At 42.5% G+C, this 24,878-nt stretch overlaps 1 protein-coding gene across 1 annotated transcript in view; it reads left to right on the top strand.

Annotated features, from left to right (window-relative positions):
- Positions 1-490: 490 nt before the first annotated feature.
- SEC24D (SEC24 homolog D, COPII coat complex component) overlaps positions 491-24,878 on the top strand; it is a 100,730-nt gene continuing 76,342 nt past the window's right edge. The window contains exons 1-6 of the mRNA XM_046656664.1: positions 491-718; positions 2,899-3,060; positions 10,859-10,988; positions 17,405-17,553; positions 18,763-19,038; positions 19,336-19,463. Of these exons, the coding sequence (XP_046512620.1) occupies positions 2,943-3,060; positions 10,859-10,988; positions 17,405-17,553; positions 18,763-19,038; positions 19,336-19,463 (801 nt within the window). The 5' untranslated portion in view covers positions 491-718; positions 2,899-2,942. The remainder of the gene's footprint in view (positions 719-2,898; positions 3,061-10,858; positions 10,989-17,404; positions 17,554-18,762; positions 19,039-19,335; positions 19,464-24,878) is intronic.

The raw sequence follows: 24,878 nt of genomic DNA, 5'->3' as shown, positions 1-24,878 counted from the left end.
AAACAGCTTTTCCTCCCTGTGTTACATGTTGCCAGGCTGCCGGGGGCGTTCCTTCCTCTGTAGCGCGGGGCACGAGCACGTCATCAGATTGTCCATGCACACGCGCCAGATTTGCCTTTAAACTGTGACTCCTCGAGGTCCGGAATGGTGCACCTTCCTGTTCCGGCAGTGCAGTACCTAGAATGTCGTAGTTACTCAAGTAATATGTGATGAATGGATAGGTGAACCTGCAACCTGTTGCATGAAAGAATGAATGAACTCTCAATACGCACTCCCTCCTTCCTACGGGGCTCCACAGTGACAATGTGGCTGCGATTTAGCAACTGCGTTACAATCTTTGACCCGCTGGAGGGGAAAAAACAAACAAACAAAATAAAAAACCACGCCGGAAAGGGCGTAAAGAGAAAGATGGGAGAGTGAGCGGCAGCGCGCCGGCCCCGCCCCGGGCCCGCCCCCGCACCCGGCGTCTGTGCGCGTGCGCCGGCGGGTGCGCGGCCGGCGGTCGGAGCCGGCGCCGGGGGCGCGCGGCTGGGAGAGGGTTTGACGTGGCAGTTCCCAGCCCAGCTGCAACTCGGGGCGCGAGAGCAGCCTGTGGGGACGCCGGGCCGGGCGAGGCGCGGGAGCGGCGGCCGCAGCGGGAGCCGGGTCACCGGGGGCAACCGGCGCCAGGAGCAGAGCGCAGGCTCTCGGAAGCCCGGCGGCGTGCGGAGCCGAGCAGGTAATGCCCGCCCAGCCTGGCTGAGCTCGTGCGGGACGGCCCCCTCCCCAGGCGCCGCTGGAGCGGGTGCGGTGCCCGGCCTGCGATGGGGGTGGCGAGGGGCTGGATGCTCACCTGTGGCAGGGGCAACGGAGGAGACCTCATCCTTTGCTGCTTTAGCCCTTTCGTGCAGTTTAATAATGGGGGGCGGATTGGGGGGTGGGCGTGGGCATTTTTTACCCGCCCCATCTTTGTGTCTTGGGATGCTGGAACTGCCTGAATAGGGTCCTCAGTAGCCACAGTATTCCCCCGCCACTGCCAGCGGTTTTCTCGTCTCCGTATCAACTTAATTTCCTCTTTTTTTTGGAGGAAGGGAATGTTAGAAATATCCATAGTAAAAATGGCAACTGTATCTTCAGGCTCCGGGACATCCTGACTGTGAACCTGATTTGTCCACATCTGCCCTTCGTCCGGGGTGCGAGGTGCACCTGGCCTAGAGTTGTCGAGTGACAGTGGGCTGGGGGTGGTTCTGGGATTGGAGCTCCCCAGATTTTGATCCTAGGCCTGCTCGTGCCAAGTGGCTTCTTGCCATGTCGCCGCTCGCAGCTGACTCAGGTTTCTGTAACTTGGTGCTCTGTGTGAGGAAGTTTGACGTGGCAGGCTGGGTTGCATGAGGAAGCAAATTCCTCCCAGGACCGGTTAAGAAAGACCCGGCTGCTTCCTGCCCTTCGGAGTGAACATCCCTGCCTTCCCTCTCTGTCACTCAGCAACAGGCTGCTACGTAGGTGTGTTCCTGCTGACTTCCTAAATGCGCTTGTTTAGATGAGCTTGACCAAAGCTCGGGCTGCCACGTCTCTCTCTGCGAAGTGGGAGGAGGGAAAAGCGTTGTCAGGAACAAGGTGGACCGGCAGGCCTCTGCCTCTCTCTCCTCTCGTTAGTACTCCCCTTCCACGGAGAAGAAAGTGATTTTATAACATTTTTCCTTGGTTGCTTTAATTTTGGAAACGTATAGTTTAATGTGAAAATGAAACCAAATGGAGAATGCTGCTTCCTGAGTATATCTATTTCACATCTCAGCGGGTATCATTGATCTTTTACCTTAAAAGATAGCACCATAAAATAAGAAAAGGAAGGATATTCCTACGCTGGGTGAAGAAACTGAGGAGAAACTGTAGAATCCGTGTTTTATATCCAGAAAGGCTTTTAGAGGCTTCATTTTGTTAGGGGAAACTGAGGCCCAGAGAGGACTGAAGACAGCTTGTTCCATGCCACACAGCTAAGTATTGGCAGATTTGGAGTGAAATCCTGCTTCTCTTGTGAGGATTCAGAGCTTTTTCTGTTATAAAAATTTTTTGAGAATAGTCTGTTCTGTGAAATGTTTGTTATTTTGTGAAACCTGGAAAAAAAATGGAAAGATTAAAACAAATTGATGTTTAGCTTCTGAGTAGATTCAAGATGCATCTGTTGTCTTTGTGAGTGTGTGTGTGTCTAAACACATGAAATCGCACTTCTTTTCTTAGTTCATTAAATATATGTGCCTATGTTCTTAGAGGTGTGATATTTAAATCAGACAGAAAGTCTGTCATCTTTGAGAAACACAACTCTCAATGCCACCTGGCTTGGTCAATTTATCACTCATAAAATAAGTCCATTATCAACTTCTTTATCTTCTGTTGTATTTGTTGGACTACTGATTTTTCTTTGTCCTAACTGCCTGATTATAATGATTAATTAGGATAGCACTAAAATGACACAAGTCATAAGACATTTGATTGCAGACTCCTGCCAGTTCTGCTAGTCAGTCAATTGAATGACACGTGCCTATCGCCAGTGGCATGCTCTGTGCTGAAATGGGGCCGTGGAAACCAAAGGCACAGAAATAGTAGATACACTTATAAGAGACAATCTGTGAAACATTTCCATCTTCCAAGGAAAAAATGATTGGCAATTGTTACTCAGATTTCATGCCTGAGAATTTGCCCAGGACTATGTGGAAGTGAGTTACTGAGTTCCATAGAGCTATAGTTAAGAGCCTTTTGAGGGATAATGATTTGATATATTGTATAATATGACGATGTCTCATGTACCTGATAATTGTACCTTTCCTCAAACCGTCGTAAACATTTATTAACAGTGTTTATATTTTTAATAGCATTAAGTGACTCAAACCTTTTGTTGACATTTTTTTTCTTCTGTTGCAGAACCATCCCTTTGTAGAACCATCCCTTGGAATGATATTTTCATAATGAGTCAACAGGGTTATGTGGCCACACCCCCCTATTCTCAATCCCAGCCTGGAATAGGCCTTTCTCCACCGAATTATGGACACTATGGAGACCCATCTCATGCAGCTCCTCCACCAGGTAAAGTGCGTTATTTTGACTTTATGTGATTATTGACTTCTAAGGCTTAGAGACATAAGATGTTCTGAAAAAGCAGCTTGGGAGTGTTGAGTGGTCATTATATGATCCAATGGCTTGAGATTATAGGATCATTTAGAAAAGGCTCCCATAGAAGAAGCCTTCATCATTGGTTTGATTACTGCATGGATTACAACGAATTTGGTTTTTAAATATAGATTAAAACAAAGAGGTTTCCTGAGTGTTTTATTTTTACTGTTAGACTTGCTCTTGCTATTAATCAGTGGTGTAAGGTTATTGTAAACATCCAATAAAAAAATTTATATATATATAAATATATATACTATATATACTAAGTATATATTATACAGTAAATATATATATGTTATGTACTAAATATATACTAAATATGTATATACACATAGATACACACACACACTAAAGTGGTTTTTGCAATCATAAAATCAATTTTGATATTGAAAAAATATTAGATTTGCACACTAAAGTTTATTCACCGATAATAATGACAAAAAAAACTTGGCCTTGCCTTAAAATCGTTATTGAACGATATTGGTTGCTTTCAAATTAGGTACCCAGCAAGGAATCTTGGCTTTTAGGGCAGAGGTGGGAATAAAAGGAGAATGGAGTGGGACAAGTATAGCTCTGATGGTACTTGACACCAGGAGGCCACCTCCCTTTATCAAGGGGCTGCTCTGAGAGACCAAGTTTCAGGGTCAGAGGTGAGGCTAATACTAGCTTGTTTCAGATCTGATGGTCCCAAATTCCCTGAAAGTATTCGTGTAAGACAGTTCTTGGGGCTTCTGAGACGATGCTGAGGAATTCAGCTCCAGTCTTTGGTGTGCGTGGGCTGTGTATATGAGTGAGTATCTCTTGGGGCTCCTTGGGGCTCATTCAGACATGGGGGATCCAGGCTGTGGTGGATGTGCGTATGGAGCGCAGAGACAGCACAGGTGAGGAAAGCGCTGTGTGGGAGGCTTAATGGGAGCAGCCACACACAGTTTGCTGCAGAAGATGCTCTGAGACTGTGAATTTCCTGTGGAAAGCCACCCTTATGATTTAGTCTGCCCCTAATTTTTAAAAACCTCCTTTTTCCCAGGACCCATCCTCCCTGTAACATTTGCATCTTGCCTTTCTGGATTCTATAGGAACCATTAACTCATCTTTCTCCAGTTTGTCTCTATCTCGTGGTCCATTCACTCTCAGCATTTATATACAATAATAATTATAAATTATTCTTTTTTGAGTGCTTACCATATGTTAAAAACTGGTCCTAAAAGCTTTACGTGTATTATCTTGTTTAATCCTTATATAGTGGTATGCATCAGATTATTAGCCCTGATTTTATCGCTAAGAACACTGAAGGTCTGGTATACTATGACTGCATCACGAGCTAATGGCTTAGACAGGATTCATACCCAGAAGTCCCAAGAAAACAAACAAACAAGTTCCAATAAAGACCTGAGTATAACTCTCAGTGTTATTGCCCCTTCCTTCCTCTCTTCACAGTCATCTTCTCAAACAAGCACTTACTTCACTCGGTGGCTCTCCATCCTTGCCCCTCTTGTCCCTCCATTGTTCAGTACGGTCTCCACTCCAAGCTTGGGCCCCATCACCCTCTCCCTTCTCCCACCAGGGTCATCGGTGGCCTCCTTTTACCGAAAGCAGTAGACACTGTCCTGTCCTCTTTGAATTTCACATTGTTTACCGCTCTTGTTTGTAAAAACTCTCTTCTCCTTTGATTTCAATGACACTATCCTTTTGCTATTTTTCTTGGTGGCTTTCTGGAGATCTTTTTCTAAGGAGCCCCCCTTCTTCTATGAGACCCTTAAGCATTGCTGTTTCTCTTTCTTTGTTCTATCCTTATTCTTCTCCTCTCACTCCATAGATTTTTCCCTAAGCTGTGTCATTCCCATATGAAGTGCTAGTCTCAGATCTATTGCTGCAGCCCAGATGTCTCTCCTAACTCCAGACCCATATTTTCCATTGCTCACCTGTTTACATAGGTACATCAAACTTATCTTGTCCAAGACAATTCAGTATTTTTTCATAAAACCTATTTTTTCTGGTATTCCATATCTCACTCATTCATTTAGGCAAATTGGAAACTTTCATTATGTAAAAAATCTCTCCCTTTTACCTTCTTCAATCCAGTTGGTCTCCCTAATTCATTTGGATAATCGTAAACCTCTTTCCTACCTGCTTCCTCCTTTCTGTCCCCCGTCACTCTTATTGTTCAAACCATCCATCTCTCTTGGATTACTAAAATGGTCTCTTAACCATTATCCCTCTCTCCAGCACTGCCTTGCTACAAACAATCCAGTCCTGTGCTGGAGGGATTTTTATAGCATGCAAATCTAATTTTGACTTTCTTTTGCTTAAAACCTTTTATGGTTTCCCATTGCCCCTGATTGTGTTTGAAGCTCCTTAGGCCTTCATTAGTTTGCCTATTGTCTTTTTCTCAGCTCATGTGCCACATTCCCGCAATGTTACTCCAGTGATGCTGAGCTATTAGTTATTTGGGGGCTAGTTTGTGCTTGTGCCCTGTTTCGTCCTCCACGCCACCAGAAAGCCTCTGTGCCTCCATGTTGTCCTCCCAGCAGGGTTTGTCCTCAGGCTCGTCCTTCAGACTCAGTTCAAGTGTTGTGCTTGCAGGCATTTCTGACCACCATTCTTCCTCAAGCTTATTTATAAATGTTCTTCTCCTTTTGTGTTCTTATAATACCTGCGCAGGCCTCTCTACCATTTAGTACACTGTGTTATAATAGATGTCCCTGGAGCAGAGGAGGCCCTCATGAGATGTTTATTCAACGAACCAGTGAATGACAAGCCGTGGCATTCATCAGCGAAACACTCTGGTGTTTACCAAATATTTTTAAAAACCTGTCTTTGTTGGATTAAATCCTTCATGCTTTAAATTAAACCTGTTTCTCCTTATTTACTTCTCAGATGGATACCAGGCTGTCAGCCTCTGTGTAACTCTACCTTTCTGTAAATTATGGTGTTTTGTTTAATTATTTAAGGCTGTCACTAAATTACCTTAGCCTTTATTTCTCAGTGCTGAGTAGCCTTAGATGTCTTCATCTTCAATCATCATGTGCCTTCTTTTCTAGTCTTCTGGTGGCATCTTGTTGGTTTTCTGACAGACAGGTAACCTCGTTGTGGTTCCTTGAAGGATGTCTTCTACCACAGGTCTGGCCAGTGCTAACTCTTGCTTGTATTTCTCACATACTGTATGTCCCTTTGTGCCTATTACTTGTGTTTTTGTAATCCTAGTGCTATATAGTAACAGATTTATTGAGTGAGCAGAATACTAGTAGTGATATCACAATGAATTAAATAAACTTAATCTCGATCCTGAGAGTACTTACTTATCTAGTGGGATGTACATTAAGTAAATGGACAATTACAATTCAGGGGAGCACTGTCATCAAGGGAGTGGAGGGTGGAATGGAAGCACCCGGTGGGGACACCTAACCAAGATTTGTGGGTGAAGGGAATCTTTCTGGAGGGAATGAGTTGAAAGATGCGCCAGAGTCAGCCAGGGATGGAGGCACCTTGCTGGGGAATGTGATGGGGAGATGGGACTTCCGAGGACCTGCAAAAGGTTGAGCATGGCTGGGGTGTAGAGTGCCAGCAGTGAGAGGTGTGCCTGGAGTGGAAAGTGGGGCCATCTTGTGACTTTATTTAGACTTTATTTTAAGGGCAGTAGGGTGCCATTGAAGCGTTTTCACCTGGGAAGGGTTGTGCTCCCATACATATTTTAGGAGTTACACTCCACTTTAGAAAGTGTGGAGGAGGAATCAGAGCTGGGCACACTGCTCTCTGGAGCAGGGTTTCTCATCCTCAGCACTGCTGACATTTGGGGCCAGCTAATTCTTTGCTGTGGGGGGCTGTGCTGTGCATTATAGGACGTTTAGCAGCATCTTTGGCCTCTACCCATTAGACACCACTACTCCCTCTCCCACTGCCACCTCTGCCCCCAAGCTGTGGCGACCCAAAGTCCTAGACATTGCCAAATGTCCATTCAGGGGCAAGATCACCCCTGGTTGAGGACCACTGGTCTGGAAGCTGAGAGGCAAGAACTATTGATGTCCGGAGACTGGGGTAAGTGCGATGGGTGGGGAGGCTTGTAGTAAACAGCGAGCTTACATAGGCACACCACCACCACTGCAGTGCCTCGGGAATGATAGCCGTTATGATTCTGCCCGTAAACAGGGAGCTTATCTTTGTTTATTTTAGGTTAACATTTTTTTCACAAATGGTTTTTAATTTTGGTTTTAGTTTGTCAGATCCAGGGCCAAATTCACAGTATGCTTTTTTGTGATGTTGTTTTGGTCAGGGTTCTTTTGCTAATAACGGAAACCACTCTAGTGGAAAGGGATTTGTTAAAGGGTATCCGGAAGCTAAGATATTATTAGAGAGCTAGAGAACCAGGCTTGGGACTATGCCATCTATAGAAACGCATGTATCATGCAGGACTATTCCATCAGCATCGACTGCCTTTCTACTCCAGGACCACCATCTCTGCCCCCTGGCCAGAGTCTCTCCTAGGTTGCTTTGCTGAATTTAGATCACGTGGCAACCCAGTTTGTAAGGGAGTCTAGAAATGGAGATCCTGTCTTTCCAGCTCAGGACCATACGGAAAGGCAAGCCAGAAAGGAATTGGAACTGGTATTGGGTAAGCTAGTCTGTGGTATCTACCACTATGTTAAAAACCAGTTTGTGATTTTAGATATTTTTCTTGTGGTATAAGCATAGTTAGTTCTTTCTCATGGTATAGTTTTCCTTTCCTGTTAAAATTCTCATACTACTGTATAAAGAACCTGATTTCTCTTTACCTCTGATCAGTTTTGAAAATGCTAGTAATGTGGCCAGGGGAAGACTATGACTTTGCAGATAGCAATGATACTGGCATCGTCCCTTTGCCCTGAGGATAGAGTCCAAATGACACAGGACTTTATGGTCTGACCTCGACCAACCTGGACACCCTCAGCTCCAGCCACCTTCCTCTACGATCTCTCTATGCCGAGTCTTTTGCCAGTCTTTGGTCACGCCATGCTCTCTCACATCTGCTCAAGCTTTGCTCTCTGGCTGGAATCTTCTATCCTGTCTCTATACCAAGAAAACGCCTGCTTGTCCTTCAATTCAGCTCCAGCTGTCCTTCCTCTTTGAACTCTTCCTGACTCCCCTAGGAAGAACTAGGCAGTCCCTCTGCCTCTCGTGATGCTCCTCACATGGCACCCCAACTGCTTGTTTACGTGTCTGTCTCTGCCATGAGAGCTCTTAGGCGCATGAATGTAGGCTGAACGAGAATGAGTTCAAATCATTACCATAGAGCCGATTTCCAAAAATAAAAGAAAAGAGCATTTCAGTAAGATTGGTGTAAAACAGTTCTGCTTGAGCATATGAGAACTGTTTTTAGTTTTTGTTTTTGTTTTACAAACAGAAGTTTATTAACATGTGCGTTGTGCATACCCATGCGAATAACCAAACATGAGTAACTCTGAGAACTATTTTTTGATTCTCTAAACATATGAGAGTTGTTGACTAAATTGTTTACCTACTTGTTTAAGAAATGAGAATATCTTTGGTATCTTGTAATGCATGTAGTTACTATTTTAGCACTAGTATTATGAATTTTCTACTTTGTTCAAAATAATGTTTTAAATTAATGTTCAATTAATTTAATTTGAACAGATTAATGTTCAAATTAAAATAATGTTTAAATGAATGTTCAAATAATGTTTTAAAAAATGCAAGTGTGCATGTGATTATGGTGTATATATCTTGTTAGAATATAAATCCTTGAAAAAAGGAGGGCAGGGGATAAGGCCAGGAGAGGAAACTAAGATTTGTTGAGTGGTTACCTTTATATATCAGGCATTGTTCTGGATGCTGTCGTACCTATTGCTTCATGTAATTCTCAGAACAATCCTTGGAGACAGGGGATGTTATTGCCATGACACAGTGTTAAAAGTCCAGGTTTCAAAAGATCAAACTATCCTGTCAGGGTCACAGCTCTTAAATGGTAGGGAAGGAATTCAAACCGAAGTCTGTGTCACTGCAAGTCTCATGTTTTTCTAACTTTGCTGGGTTTGGGGTTTAGAACTTTATATAAAAATGTAGTGTTATGAGAATAATATTCTTGTTTTTGTTCTTGGTATCTGAACACTTGCTAAATAAAACTGTGACTGTAAAGTTCATATAAAATTTTTCTTAAGTTTAAGGAATCCTGTTTTAAGAGAAGAAAACTTTCATAAAAGTTTCAATATTATTATTCATGAAAACTGCCACTTCACTGGTTATATTTCATTCTAGATTACCCAAGCATTTGAAAGCATGCTCTCGAATATATTATGATGACACTATAAGAAACTCGTCACGGGCCACTGCCAGGTCTTCCACGCAATTCCCTTGTTGTCTGAGGGAATAAACTTTCTAGAGAAAGTAAAAGAAGAAAAGAGATGTTGAGTGTGAAATCCGTGATGAGGTCAGACGGAGCAGTGCACAGAAGGCAGCTAGGAGTCCATTGATGACGGTGCCCGAGAGGAGGGTTGGGTCAAAAGTCAATTGAATGGGCTGGAGCAAAAATAAGTAGGATGCGAATGGAGAGAGCAAATAGAAGAAATGTACTTTTTCTTCTTTTTATTTTAAAAGCCTGGAAGGGTTGTCATGGGGGATCTACACTAAGCCTTTCCTTTTGCAGTGAAGGGAAACAGCTCCTCAAAGATAAACTTCTTGCCCAGCACCACTGAGCTGCTAGTAAGTGGCCGGGTGGGGCCTGGAACTACTCCAGTGATTTTTCTAGCTCAATGATCTTTCTCCTGTACCACCATTTCTCTAGAAGAAAAGAGAAAAATGTCTGAGAACAATCCGAAGGAGAAATCTTTAAAGATCTCTGAGAAGAACTGCTTGTCAGTGAGCACACAGTCACTGCCAGGAGCATCTAGTAATCGCCTGTGATCCTGTATTTTGTATGAGTGAGTGTGATGACTTGAGTGGTCCCTCAGTTGTTTATCACCCCACTACTGGGGATCCTGGAGAAATTATTACCTCTGAGGGCTGTGCTCTGGATTTGCTGGAGAAACAGATGCTGCTCTCCATTTGCCTGCCTCATGCTATAACTGAAATAAAGGCATTTTTAGAAGTCTTTTTTTTTTCATCATACTTAGAGTTAGGACACTTTATGATGCCTCATACTGGTTTTTTTCTAGATTTATTTTCTGATATCCAACTGGCATTTTTCATCATGTATTCTGGCATTCTTTGTGTGATGGTGTGTTCCATCAAGGTGCCTCCACCAATGCAAAGGCGACTTCTTCTGTGTTAGTTTCTGTTTCATGTTAAAATGCTTCCTTTCTTTTGTGCTCTCCTATCATATGATGGTCAAATAACTATGCCAGAGCCTGGCATTGATAGGCCTGTGATGGTTAAAACAAGTTTCAAAGGGAACTGGCCCTGGGGCCCCCCTGGTGGTGTAGTGGTTAAGTTTGCGTGCTCCACTTTGGTGGCCCGGGGTTCACTGGTTTGGATCCTGGACGTGGACCTACACACTGCTTATCAAGCCATGCTGTGGCGGCATCCCACATAGAAGAACCCGAAGGACTTACAACTAGGATATACAACCATGTGCTGGGACTTTGGGGAGGAAAAAAAAAAGGAGAACTCGTCCTCACCCATTTTTCCCTGCCTCCCACTCCTAGACTACATTTTCACCTGATGTCTCTGCATCTGCTCTTGCACGTTCATACTCTTCTAAATTCTCGGCTTTCCGTTGCAGGTATGATGAAGCCAGCAGGGCCTTTGGGGGCTGCCGCTCCTGGGTGCATGATGCCTCAGGGTCCTCCACCTCCTGGACCCCATCAGTTTGGCCAGAATGGAGCTCATGCCCAAGGTCATCCTCCCCAAAGGTGAGCTGGGTAGCTTCCAACCTTCATTTGTAGATTCTACTAAAAATGTCTCACGTGTCTCTGCCAAACTTGCGTGTTTACTGATTGACAGTTTGACCTCGTGATACCGCTCACATCCTTGGAAGGATCTACTAGAAAACTGCCCCAGGAAGCAAAGCATTTAGAAAAGTTAGGAGTGAGAAAAAAAACCAATACCAGATGTTAAAAAATAACATAAAAAATTACTCTTATCAATGCCACACATTTTAGTTTTGGGTTATATTCATCTTATTTTAGAATTTTGTATTAATTTCTAATTCCTTCCATTGTCTATGGCCTGTGATCCTCAGTAAAATTTTAAATCACCTATTCTCTTGAAGCCTTCAGAGAACTGAAGTCAGAAGTGGCTCAATGCCAGTAGGTGCTTAATAAAAATATTTTAAAAATGATATGAGGTTGTGGCCAGTGGTAAACTGTAGATTTGATGTGGAAGGCACACAGGTGCCAGTGAGAGACTCTTAAGAGGCAAGATGATAGTTAAAAAAGACACAGGAAGTAGATCTTTGGTTTGTGTTTATAAGAAATTAAGGAAGGGAAAAGTTGGAGCCCTGCAAGCCACTCAGCACTGTCCCCTGGGAAGAAGCCAGCATCATACCTTCCCTGTTGGAGATCCCATTGTTGCTTGTCCTGGGAGGTGTTGCTGAGAATCCCAGTGCCAGGCTGTAGACAGTGTTTACTTGGGAGGTTCTCCAAGGATTGCCCAGAGGCTTTGTTCCCCAGCTTCCTTTCCCTGGTTGGTTGTTAGGCTGCAGGGTTGTAGTTGGGGGAGGAGTAACTTCCCAGTGTGAATCTGGACCCCTCTAATGGTAAAGCCATTTAGTTGCCTTTTCAAGGAGCCTATAGTCCCTAAGAGTGGGAAAACTCCCTCTGGAACTTTTTAAATCAGCCAGTTGATTCTCTCACAGGGCATCTGTGAGGTCGATGTATCCTGGCTCTTGTTTGTTGTGATAACATTTGCCATTGAAATGGTATCTGTGAAATGCAGAGTGAAGGCTAATGTAGGCAACAGAGGATGAATCTAAGTAATTTGGTCAATGTGTGACTGTGGTTTGAGTAAGGAGCCAGAAGTCAAAGGCCTGCTTGGGGACCTGACCCCCTGCCCCGAGTCTCACAGGTGTGATGGTGGGGCTCAAGGGGAGAGCAGACAGACTGAGAACCAAGAAGCCTCTTCTGGTTCCAGCAATTAACCAGCTGTGTGATGCTGGTGACGTTCCTGGGCCTCTGGGCCTCATTTCCCTCACCTGTAACATGAGCAAATGGAATTCTCAGTCCAGAGTAGAGGGAAGAAGATCTGGAAAAGTTCATTGTTGTGAACTGCCAAGCATCTCAGATTTTTATTCAGAAGAAATGCAAAGATTGAACAGCTGCTTTGAAGTTGAGAAAAGCTTTGGTCACTGGTATTAGCCTAGATTGGATTGATCTTTTTGGTTCTTTCCATTTGTTTCACTCGAGTTAGGCTGCTTAGGAGTAAACAGATCACAGACTTTGCCATCAGACAGACCCTGGCTGTGTGGTTGTGAGCTCAGCACAGCGTCTGAAGAAGAGCGCAGACTGTGGAGTCAGGACAGCTTTGCTGCTCTTGGCTCAGGCAGTCACTAGCTGAACAAGTCACCTCCATGTGCCTTGGTTTCCTCCTCACGAGTGTAACAATAATAATGTGGTTATGAGGATGTTGATGATCAAGACGTGCACAGAACCTTGCACAGTGCACAGCACCCGTGAAGGACTCGGTCCGTGTTAGCTGTTATCAATGCCGTTTCCACTGGATATAGAAAGTCTGGTGTCTGTAGCTTGTCCTACCTACCAGCTCCTCATGGCAGCTCAATTTAGGAATCTGCTTTTAGTGTGATTTCCAGGGAAACACTGACAGATTTTTCCCCCTCTCCTCCACTATTCACTTGCTTCAACTTGAACCATGAATTGAAGGTTGGAAATGGGGTTAAAAAACGGAAAAGTCAAGGAAAAGTCTGGTATTCAGATTACTGTGCTGCCTTGCCCTCCTGGCACGTACTTCTGTGTATATAGTTCAATGCAAGGGCAAAGGGCACTGTGATTAGACAGGTGAAATCATACCCGTCTGATGCCAGGGTTGTCAGAGAGCACAGATGGCCCACACGCCCTTTCTTTGATGATTATGGCACTTCACTGGAGTTGTCTGTGCTTAGGAGACTCATCAAAGAAGTCTCTTAATTTTTACTGGATCTAAACTGTTGAATGAAAACAAGATATGATTTGGAGTCATTATATTGACTTAAATTTAAAATGTATAATTTTTATTTTTAAAATGTTATTATTTCAAAGGTAATGTTTCATAAAATTTAAAATTCAGGGGCCGGCCTGGGTGGCGCAGTGGTTAAGTTCACACGTTCTGCTTCGGCGGCCTGGGGTTCGCTGGTTCGGATCCCAGGTGCAGACATGGCACCACTTGGCAAGCCATGCTGTGGCAGGCGTCCCACATATAAAGTAGAGGAAGATGGGCATGGATGTGAGCTCAGGGCCAGTCTTCCTCAGCAAAAAGAGGAGGATTGGCAGCAGATGTTAGCTCAGGGCTAATCTTCCTCAAAAAAAAAAAAAAAATTTAAAAATCAATCCTAGTCATGTGTCCTTTTGATCTTGGCTGAGGCAAGATCAAACTTTGTTAAACTTTACTTAAATTTTTATTTAAACTTACATTTAGTTTAATATATTTATATTAAGTTTACGTTAAACTCATAAATGGTATGAAAGATATCTTCAGAGGGTTACTGGCTGGGTAACTACTAAATAAAATGTACAACTTAAAAATCCATTTCTTAATTATAAGAGGAAAAGTCATTTAGTCAATTGTAAGCAACCTATTTTGACTGAGAAATGATGAATTGGGGGCCAGGGGCTAATAGTAGACTCATCTTCCTGAAATGAAGCTGATGGGTGTGATCTCCTGGGTAAGAAATTGGTTGTAATGGAAAAGGAGGGAGCAAGAAAAATAAGAGAAGTAGTTGTTTTCTCTAACTTTTTGTTTGTGGAAAGCAGTGATACGGTTTGGCACAGCTTTTGTTTTCTCTTTGGACTTTGTATTTAAAAATCCAGATTTTGTTTCAATCAACTCTTGAATATTTTGACACCTTATCTCCACATTCTAACAAACTTCAGCATGCAGCCCACTTCTTGAGCAGTTTGTGGCAAACTTGAAACGAGAAGTGTTTGAGGTTGAGCAGGCCACAGACAACTGAGTCAGCTCTGCAGAGGGTTAGGATTAAACCGAGGCTCAATTTTCATGTTTTATTAGTCCTCTGGTAGTAATTCTTTATTGACTATTCTTTTTGATGGTGAATCTGCCCTTTTCTGACATTCAGTGAAGCAGTAAATTAGAATATACAATTGAGTGCTTCTCGGCCCAGAAACAGATTAAATGAGGTAATCAACATAAGAAATATTTGTCTATATGATTCCTAATTTTAACCACGTTATATTTATAGCAGAGAAAGGGATCGGTCCATTCCTTTGGCTCATTTTTACTGTTTGAAAGCTGAGAGCTGTGGAGGTTCGGTGGCTTGCCCGTGGTCACACACCTGGTCTCCAGGCCAGGAGGTCCTAGGACCTGGATTCTTACCTAAGTTCCGAGACTCACAGGCTGTATGACCTTGGATAAACTAATTTAGTAAAGTCATGAAATTGAAAAATATTAAACCCCTTGTATGTTTAAAATGTTCTGTTAATCTGTTTTCCCTTATGGGTATGAGAGTTTGTGTTAGCCCTTTAATACCATTTTATTTTTAAGTTGATAAAATTGCTTTTAAAATTCAAGTCTGATTGACAACATTTAAGTTGGTCAGAAAAAAGAAAAATTTATTTGTGACTTTCTGAAGCCTAACCCCAGGACATATATTAAGCAATGAATGAGAAGTAGGCATTTATGAGTCAAAGAGTAATGGCTAATGATTGTACATTCTCTCATTATATATTTTAAATCTTTAACCTTTTGTGAAGTTAAAAAAATGATACTTGAGGCTACTTGTATTTGAAACATATTTCATCCTATTTATACTATGTAATAAATAATTCATACAATTTTATATTTTAAAAATAGTATTAACATTTGTGAAATATCTATGAACATCTTTTTGGGAATTTTTAACTCAAACAATTGAATAACACGCCTCCCCCCATTTAACCAGTCATTTCCAGTTCCTGCTCATCAGATCCAAACCCTGTAACCGTGTTTCACGCTGCACCACAAATATATTCTTACAGAGCATTTACAGTCTGCCTGTGTGGAATTATTCCATATATTTACCCCCCATGACTGAGTTTTTTAAAAAGACAAAAAGTATCATTTCTTGAAAAAAAGAAATATCTTTTTATGAAACAATGGGTTTACAAAGCATATATTTAACACAATTCTTGAAATCATTTCTAAGTGAGCACAATCTATTTTAAATGTGTCAAGTAAGCCTAGAGTTATATTTTGCCCCACCTTTTTCACCCCTAAGTGTCATTAATAGATGAGAGATATAAAGAAACCTTTTACCGTGGAAGTTAACTTGTTTTGTTGTTTTGGTGTGGAAGATTGGCCCTGAGCGAACATCTGCTGCCAATCTTCCTCTTTTTTTTATTCTCCCCAAAGTCTCAGTACATAGTTTTTTGTTTTGTTTTGTTTTTTGTTTTTTTTTTTGAGGAAGATTAGCCCTGAGCTAAGATCTGCTGCCAATCCTCCTCTTTTTGCTGAGGAAGACTAGCCCTGAGCTCACATCCATGCCCATCTTCCTCTACTTTATATGTGTGATGCCTACCACAGCATGACTTGCCAAGCGGTGCCATGTCCGCACCCGGAATCCAAACCAACGAACCCTGGGATGCTGAAACAGAATGTCCGAACTTAACCGCTGTGCCACGGGGCCAGCCCCAGCCAGTACATAGCTGTATATCTTAGTTGTAGTCATTCTAGTTCTTCTATGTGGAAGCCACCTCAGCATGGCTTGATGAATGGTGTGTAGGTCTGCGCCCAGGGTCTGAACTGCTGAGCCCCAGGCTGCCGAAGCAGAGTGCACAGACTGAACCACTACACCACTGGGCCAGCCCCAAAAGTTAACTTTTATAATTTTCTGTCTTTATTCAGTTTTTCTCCCCCAAAATTATTTAAATCAAAGGATGCTCAGTCTAACTGCATTGGTCTTTTTTCCATTTTTGACAGGAGAAAAAATTGACAGCTTTGCTTAGCAATATTTTTTGAGTTAAAACACTATCCATTCTAACTTTATAACCCTTTAAAACCAAGTTTCTGCTATAGGATAGCTTATACACTTACATAGAAAAAGCGTTTTGCTCATTCATCCGTTTAACTCAAAGTTTAGGATATCATCATTCTGAAATATGCTTAATACCATACAGAGTAATGGTTTGAAGATAAATTTTAAGTTTTGTTTATAGTAACTATTCAACTTAAGATCTATAGAGAAAAATGACAAGAGAATATTAGTGTGATGTTTTGGAAAGTGTACTCACTTAAGACCTGGGGAAAGGCTGGTTCCAGTTTTGTCACAAATGAGTTGTGGGACTTTAGGAGGCCCCTGGCCTCTCAGGCTCTGCTCCTGACCTTTCAGTGGCAGTGAAGGATGGAAGACAAGAGTGTGGGCCACTGGGAAAATCATTTCCAGTTTACAGAGAAATTGAAATCAGGGTGTCCAGCTGGGAAAATTTAATTTTTATGTAAAATTTAAAATTGATAAGAAGTCATAATGTGACTCTTAAGGGAAAACTTTACCCTCATTTGGCAGATTAACCATAATAGGAATGCTCATCAGATGGTGGTCACTGCTTCATGGAAAACAAGGAAAAATAAACATACAATAAGTTCAAAATACGTCAAAGGTAAAACATGACGAAATTATTAGATTGAAGAAAATGAGCAATTTCAAAACTTTTTACTTGGTTGCTCCTTTTCAAGTACTATTTTGCAGGCAGTGTCCTGCTCACTGAAGTTATAGTGCAAGTGAAATTTTGTTTTCAAAGGCTGGGTAGGCTATAAGGAGAATAGTCATAAAGCTACAACCACCAACCATTTGAATTTTCTTGGTTTCTGTTCTATTGATCATTAACTCTGTGGTGGGCTCAGCTTCTCAAATTGATTTCCAAAGCTGGTTCTGTGTTTACACTAGGAATTTTTTTTTTCTCTGAGTATCTTGACATGTTCAGCCTGTGAGCATAGATAGGGATGATGCTACATGGTTCATTTAGAGCTCACATCCAGATTAATTAAAGACTTAGCATATGATAGCAGTCATTTGCCTGGTGCCCGCTAGATGGACTTATTTAATCTTACGAGTTGCTGACATTTGTTGTATGTTATTTGCATATCAAACTCTATGATATTATTTACCCAGCTTTTTCTCTCTTAGATTTCCAGGTCCTCCACCTGCCCACAGTGCGGCACCCTCCTACGCACCGTATTCACCCTCTACACAATCGTCTTACCCAAGTCCTGTGTCCACTTCATCCGTCACCCAGCTGGGCAGTCAGCTCAATGCTATGCATGTCAACAGCTATGGTAACAGTCTCGTTATTAGTGTTCATTGACTGCCTTGTGTCATGAAAATTCTTAATGAGAAAGGCTTTCTTCATTTTCAAAATACACGTAACTCTGGCACACGACATTGAAATAGCTTTTTGGACATTTTTATATAAATCATCTGTATTATGTATGGCTATAATTAATTGTTTTTCCTGATCATGCTGCCATTTACTTCAGTTTAATTGAAGGACTCTCAGAATACCTTACAGTCAATACTAGAACAGTAAAAAACAAAAAAATGCTGACTTCACAAATAAACATTAGAACAGTTAAATTATTTTAAGAAATATGAGGGTAGTTTTAGCCTTGTGTTGTGTATGATGGGGCCCTAAAATAAAAATATGATACTCATTGTTTCACAGCACAGTGTAATTCTGTCTTTAGATCATGGGAAGAATAGAAGCTCAGATGTCCTGAGGCAGAAAGAATAACAGGAGGGAAAAGAGTTACGGTGCTGAGATTGACATCAATAGAAAGGCTGTGTGATACAGAGGCCATAGGAACCTCCACCAAAGGAACAGTGTAGTCAGCCATTTGTCTTGATGAACAATGTTTCCATTACTGAAAGTTAGTTTTTTAGAAGTATCAGTGAAAAACCCCCAGAATATTCTGTCTTTTACTGATTTCAAAATGGATATGTCTCCAAGCAGCCACGTAATTTCATGTAATGAGTAAGGAAAAAATAATCTGGTTTTACAACTATTTCCATGATGATTGGAAAGCATGTTAGAGGTCCATCCCTTCTCCCTGGTTATTTCTACCTAGTTCCAAAATCCTTGTACATTTATGGACTGTATCTGCAAATAATTTATTGAATGTGTAAGTTATCTGAATGAAGCTTGTTATGCAATAAAATATTCTTCTATATGATTTTCTATTGTACCAGTTACAATTCCTTAATTAATAGCATGTAATCATGTAAAGTTAATACAACTGAGTTAAAATTTATCCTACTAATTTTCTCCCTATAATTGTAAATATTGCTTTTACTCTTTTTAAATTGTCCAGTTAAAATGCCCCAAATAGCATTTGCGATCTCATGGCAAAAAAAGCAGTTTGTAAGGGTGCCTTCTTGCTCCTTCTTGCTTTGTATTCGGAAAGCGAGCGTCCCTGTTGTGTACTTTGTAGAAGTTGGAGAGTTGAGAAATGTGGTGTTTAGGTGGGCTGGTCTTCTTTCCCACACAGGTCCAGGCATGGCTCCCCCCAGCCAGGGGCCCCCTGGCCCTCTGTCAGCACCATCGTTCCAGGGTCCTCCACGACCTCCACAGCCATCCGTTTTGCAGCCTGGATCTCAGGTTCTCCCACCACCGCCCACCGCACTCAACGGCCCTGGCGCCTCCCCCTTGCCTCCGTCAACGCACAGGCAGGACGGGCTCCCCGGGCCTGCTCCTCCGAATGCCCAGTACCAGCCCCCGCCTCTTCCAGGACAGAACCTGGGCACTGGATATCCTCCACAGCAGGGTAAGGCGGGCAGGACTCAGAGGCAGGTCTGAGTTTCCTAGGAGTATACTTCACTGGAAATCAGCTTTGTTCCTATATTACTAGGCATCTGTCACTTACTTTTAAGGAAGGATAGTTTTTGAATAGTGTGGCAAGTGCAAAGAAAAGGGGAATCATAGATGTTCACACCTAATACCTTGCCTTATTTAAAGAGATGAGAAATGTAGCATGCTTGACTGAACAGCATGATGATATCAGTGAGTCCTACATCTGGGATTGGAGGTTATGGTCATTTCTTTTTAAATTTTTTCCACGCAGCCAACTATGGCCCCCAGATGGCAGGTGCACAGCTTTCCTACCCAGGGGGCTTCCCCGGAGGTCCTGCACAGATGGCCGGTCCACCCCAGCCCCAGAAGAAGCTGGATCCTGACTCTATCCCCAGTCCAGTAAGTGCTCTTCTCACTCTCTCAGTCTCCCTCATAAAGGACCATTCTTCATTCATTGTTCTCAGAAACTCTTCAGTGTGTAAGCATCTCTCCTGTCCTTTATTGTTGAAGCACAACACCCATCGCATAGAGAAGGCTTCCTTCTTTCTGTGTCTTGTGGTGGCAGGGAGGATGGGTTAGGGCCTGCTGGGGTCTCCATGAGAGAAACAGCCTATGTCTATTTTTTTTGGTATCATATAAACTTGGTAGTATCTATTGATGATTATATTGGCAGTATTTACTGATGTTTAAATGAGTAGTTCGTAGGAAGAGTATGTAAACATGCTATTTTAAATAACTAAAGGACCTTTTTCAATAAGGGTAAGAGGCCCATAGAGAGTGAAAGTACAAAGCATTTTACATTTTGCATATTAAAAAAGCAAAAAAATTGTTTTATATAAAATTAGAGCTATAACTTAATTCATCTCCACCCAAGGAACTTTCTTTGGAGGATTACTCTTTAGTAACTGTATCCATCAGCTTTTATTAGCTTATTCTGCATAACAGTCCCCAGCTTTACTCACGGCCACAAAGATTTATTTATCTCTTAGGTTACATGTAGGCTGCAGCAGTTGCAATTTGGCTTTAAGTACAGCTCTACATGCCCTTGTCATTCCAGAGTCCTGGGTGAAGGGGCACTCCATAATGGGGTCATGTTATTCTCATGAGAAAGGGGAAAAAAGAAGAGAACTGACCGAAAGGTGCAATAGCTGGTAAAGTTTCCACTCAGATATGGTGCATGTCACAGCCACTCATGTGCCCTTGGCCAAAACAAGTCCTATGACAAAGCCTGATGTCAATGGGACAGGGATGTATAGTCCTCCTTCAGGAGAAACTTCAGGTCTTGTGGCAATGAGCAGGATGTTGAGTACTTTTGGAATAATCATGAAATTGACACAGTTAACTTTGGTCTTTGAAGTTGTTCTATCAACATGAGTAGAAAAAGTTAGATAGACTGAGGAGCACAAAGAGCGGCTGCATTAGCTAACCCTTGCTGGTTAACAAACCACCACCAAACTTAGTAACTTACAACCGCTATTTATTAGGGCTCCTGTGTTAGTAGGTTCCCTGGGCGGTTCTCCTAATCTAGGCCAGGCTCAACTGATATGGGCCGGGCTTGCTGATGCGTCTGCCATCAGCTGGAGTTTTAGCTGGAGGCTGCGTGGGCTAGGATGGTGTATCAGTTCGCTGTGGCTGCTGTAACAAATTACCACAAACTGGGTGACTTAAAACAACGAAGCTGATTCTCTTACAGGTCTAGAGGCTGGAAGTCTGAAATCAGTGAGTTGGCAGGGCTGTGCTCCCTCTAGAGGCTCTGTGGGAGAATCCATTCCTTTCTCTTCTAGCTTCTGGGGGCTCCAAGCATTCCTTGGCTTGTGGCCACATCATTCCCATCTCTGCCTCTGTCATCACATTGCCTCTTCCTCTTCTCTGTGTCTTCTCTGGACATCTGTCTCAAAACTCCCTCTGCCTCACTTTTATAAGGTTACTGGTGATTCCATCTAGGCCCCACCCAGATAATTCAAGATAAGCACCTTCTCTCAAGATCCTTCATTTAATCAATTCTTTTGCTGTATGAGGTGAGAGTCACAGGTTTCCGAGATTAGGACGTGGATATATTTTCAGGGGTTGGGGGACCACAGTTGAGCCCACTACAGATAGTGTTGTTCCTGTGTCTGGTATTTGGGACCCATCTGTTAGTTGGAGATGATTGAGCTATGTCACCAAGCAGGCTAGCCTGGGTTTGTTCACTTGGCAATGGAAGATATCCAAAAGGGACAGTAGGAATATGCAAGGCCTCTTGAGGTCTTGTTTTGGAACTGGCACATTGCCACTTCCATGACATTTTCATAGCCAAAGCAAGTCACAAGACCACCCCAGAGTCAAGGGGTAGAAAAATATATTCTGCCTCTCGATGGGAGGAGCTGCAAAGTGCTTAGAAGGGGCACAGATACAAGGAGGGGTGGAGGATTTTGGCTATTTTTGTAATTTACCACTTATTCTATATTTATTTGAATATAAACTTGAAGATTTGTGATAAAGTCTCATTCTATAACATGTTGGAAATTAAGTTTTAATAACTCTTAGTGCCTTGATTGATAATCATGTTACCAGCCGTTACTTTCATGGTTTAATATTATTTCATTGTTCTAGGTAAAGAAATATCGTATACAGTGATGTGTCATTTAGTGATGGGGATATGTTCTGAGAATGGGTCGTTAGGTGATTTCATCGTTGTGCAAACATCATAGAGTGTACTTCCACAAACCTAGATGGTATAGCCTACTACACACCTAGGCTGTATGGTACTAATCTCATATATGTGGTCTGTCGTTGAGCAAAATGTCATTATGTGGCACATGACTGTATTGTGGCACATTGAGTTCATTTTTATTTCTTGTTTCTCGGCTTGTGTATAGCATCAGCAGACTCTCTGGGTCATTCTGCATCATTCTCTGAAGTTTTTAGCTCCAAGTTCACTGTTAATCTCTCCAGTACTATTTCTGTTACAATTATTGGCTATTTTACTCTCCATCCATAAAAGCTTTCATTCCCTGCCTCTCAATTCTTGATCTTTGCTTCCAATGTGCTTTTCATTTACCCCACCTTAGTTGTCCATAGTCCTACCATAGATCCTGTCATTACCAATTATGGTACACCTTCAAAATCTTGGTTGAAAGCATCCTGTTCTCCAACCACTGCCTCCTGTCTCTTTAGCTCATTCCCTTTAGGACTCAAACTCCAACAATAATTCACCCACCAAGACTTACAACCTACCACTTTATCTCTGACTCACGTTGCCTTCATCTTTTCAGTTCTCTTATGCAGCTTAGATTATGTGATCCATGATGATAAATGTCTCTTACATCCTCTACTCTCAAACTTCCTTGCCCCTCTCCCTCTACTGAATTCGTCTAGAAGAATCCCATTTGTTGTTAAACCTGCTGTACATTTATTCCATGCCTACACCTCAGATGCTGAATGTGACTTGAGAAAATGCACACCATGCTGACTAGTCTCATTTCCAGTTCATGACCACTAAACTAAGGTGAACTTGTAGTCATGTGATTCTAAAACCTGGCTGCTCGAAAGAATCACTGGTGGAGTTTTTAAAAGCTTGTACCCCAGATCCCGTCCTTATGGCCTCCTAAGAACGACTCTCCAGCAAATGTCCCCCTATATTAGTCAAAGTTCTCCAAGGAAACAGAACCAGTAGGATGTATATCTATATAGAAAGAGATATCAAGGAATTGGCTCACTCAGTTGTGGGGACTGGCAAGTCTGAAATCTGCAGGGCAGGCCAGCAGGCTAGAGACATGGAAAAGAGTTCATTTTGCAGCTCAAGTTCAAAGGCATCTGAACACCCTCTTCCTCCAGGGTCCCTCAGTCTTTTTCTCTTAAGGGCTTCAAATGATTGGATGAGGCCCACCCACATTGTGGAGGGTAATCTGCTTTACTCAAACTCGACTGATCAAGTGTTAATCACATTTTTAAAAATACCTTCCCAGCAACATCTAGACTATTATTCGACCAAAAACTAGGTGTTATTCCACCAAAGGCTAGGTACCATGGCCTAGCCAAGTTGACACATAAAATTAACCACACATCCCCTGTCTCCTGCATCATCTATACTTATTTGAAGATCAACTTCAAGTTTTCTCTGCTAAATCATTCTCATCAGAATATAAACATCCTTCAGCACCTCTCATTGTTAATCAAAGAAGCCTCCCTTGGCCCTTCTTGAAATCTCTATCCAGTTTCCTCCCCATTTATTGGCTATCTTTTATAGCAAGAAATCACCGAAAGAGTTGCCTATACCAAGTGTCTTCAGCTCATCTCCTCCATTTCCCTTCTGAACCTATTTCAGTTTAGATCTTGTCACCACGACCCCACCAATACCATGCTTGTCCCGGTTTCCAGTGACCTCCGATTACCAAATCTAGTGGTCAATTCTCAGATCTCATGTGTCTCGACACAGCAGCAGCGATTTGACACATCTGTTCATTCCATCCTCCTTGAAACACTTTTTCGTCTGGTTTCTGAGACACCACCACTCATTTACATCTCTGCTTACCTCACTGGTGGCTCTTTCTTGTTTCCTTTGTTGGCTTTACCTCACCTCTCTGACTTTCTAGTGTTAAAAGTGTCCCAGAGCTTAATCTTTGGACCTGTCCCCCTCTCCATCCACATTTACTCTCTAGGTCAACAGTACTCAGAGTGTGCTCCCAGGAAGGCACCATCAACATCAGCTGGCAGCTTATTAGAAATTCTTCTTCTCAGGCTCCACCCCAGACCTATGAGTCAGAATCTCTAGGGTAGGGCCCTGGACTCTGTGTTTTAACGAGCTCTCTGGATGATTCTTAGGCTCACTAGGAAGCGTTGCTTTAAGTGATCCCATCCATTCTCATGGCTTTAAATGAGAATGCAGATGTTCCTCATCAAGACGTTTTCCCTGAAATCCAGATTCCAGCCCCATTCTTCCAGTCCCTCAGCCCAAACAATTTGGAGTCTTCCTTGCTTCTCTCTTTCTTGCACATCTCACGTTTGGTCCTTTAGCTCATTCTGTTGGTCCTGGTCCTGCTCTATGAGTTCGTCCTGATCCAAGCCTTTACTATCTATCCACCCGGATTGTTGTAAGGGTCTCCGGACTGGTCTGCCTGCCCTTCCTGTCTGCACACAACAGCCAGGATGATCCACTGAAATTCTCAGTCAGATCATGTCATGGCTCAGAACAAAACCCTCCAGTAGTCCTGGAGTTAAAAACCAAAGTTCTTACAGTGGGCTGCAAGACCCTACGTATCTGCCACCCCTGGCTCCCCCATGCCTCCTGCTGCGCACACACAAACTTCTCTGACCTGGTCTCTTACCCGTCTTCTCCATCACTTCAGCCACACTAGCCTCCTTGTTATTCCTCAAACATGCCAAGCATACTCCTGCCTCAGGGTCTTTGCACTTGATCTTTCTTCTGCCTAGAATCTCTTCCCCTGGCTGTATGCAGGGCATGGCTCATTTCTTCATTTCCTTCATGTCTTCATTGCTCATCCCCAATCTCCTTGGCGGCCGTATCCATATCACTCCATACTCACAGCACTGATTACTCCCTGACATAGCATGTATCTGACTTGTACATTTGTTTATTTATTGCCTGTCTTCCGTACTACAGTGTCAGCTCCACGAGGTTGAGAACTTGGTTATGTTCACTTCTGTGTCTCCAGCTCCTAGAACAGGGCCTGGTACATAGTATGCATTCACATCTTTGTTCAATGAATGAATGAGTGTTAACAGCAAAAGCAATAAGCAGTATTTCTGTAATTCATCCAAGACTCTTAAAATACATACATACAAATCAGTCTAGTATTATTTTTTGTCATAAAA

The sequence above is a fragment of the Equus quagga genome, chromosome 3, assembly GCF_021613505.1.
Source record: "Equus quagga isolate Etosha38 chromosome 3, UCLA_HA_Equagga_1.0, whole genome shotgun sequence".
NCBI classification, from domain to species: Eukaryota; Metazoa; Chordata; class Mammalia; order Perissodactyla; family Equidae; genus Equus; species Equus quagga.
The sequence above is the reverse complement of the archived record's forward strand: the minus strand, read 5'-3'. Positions and strand labels throughout refer to the sequence as shown.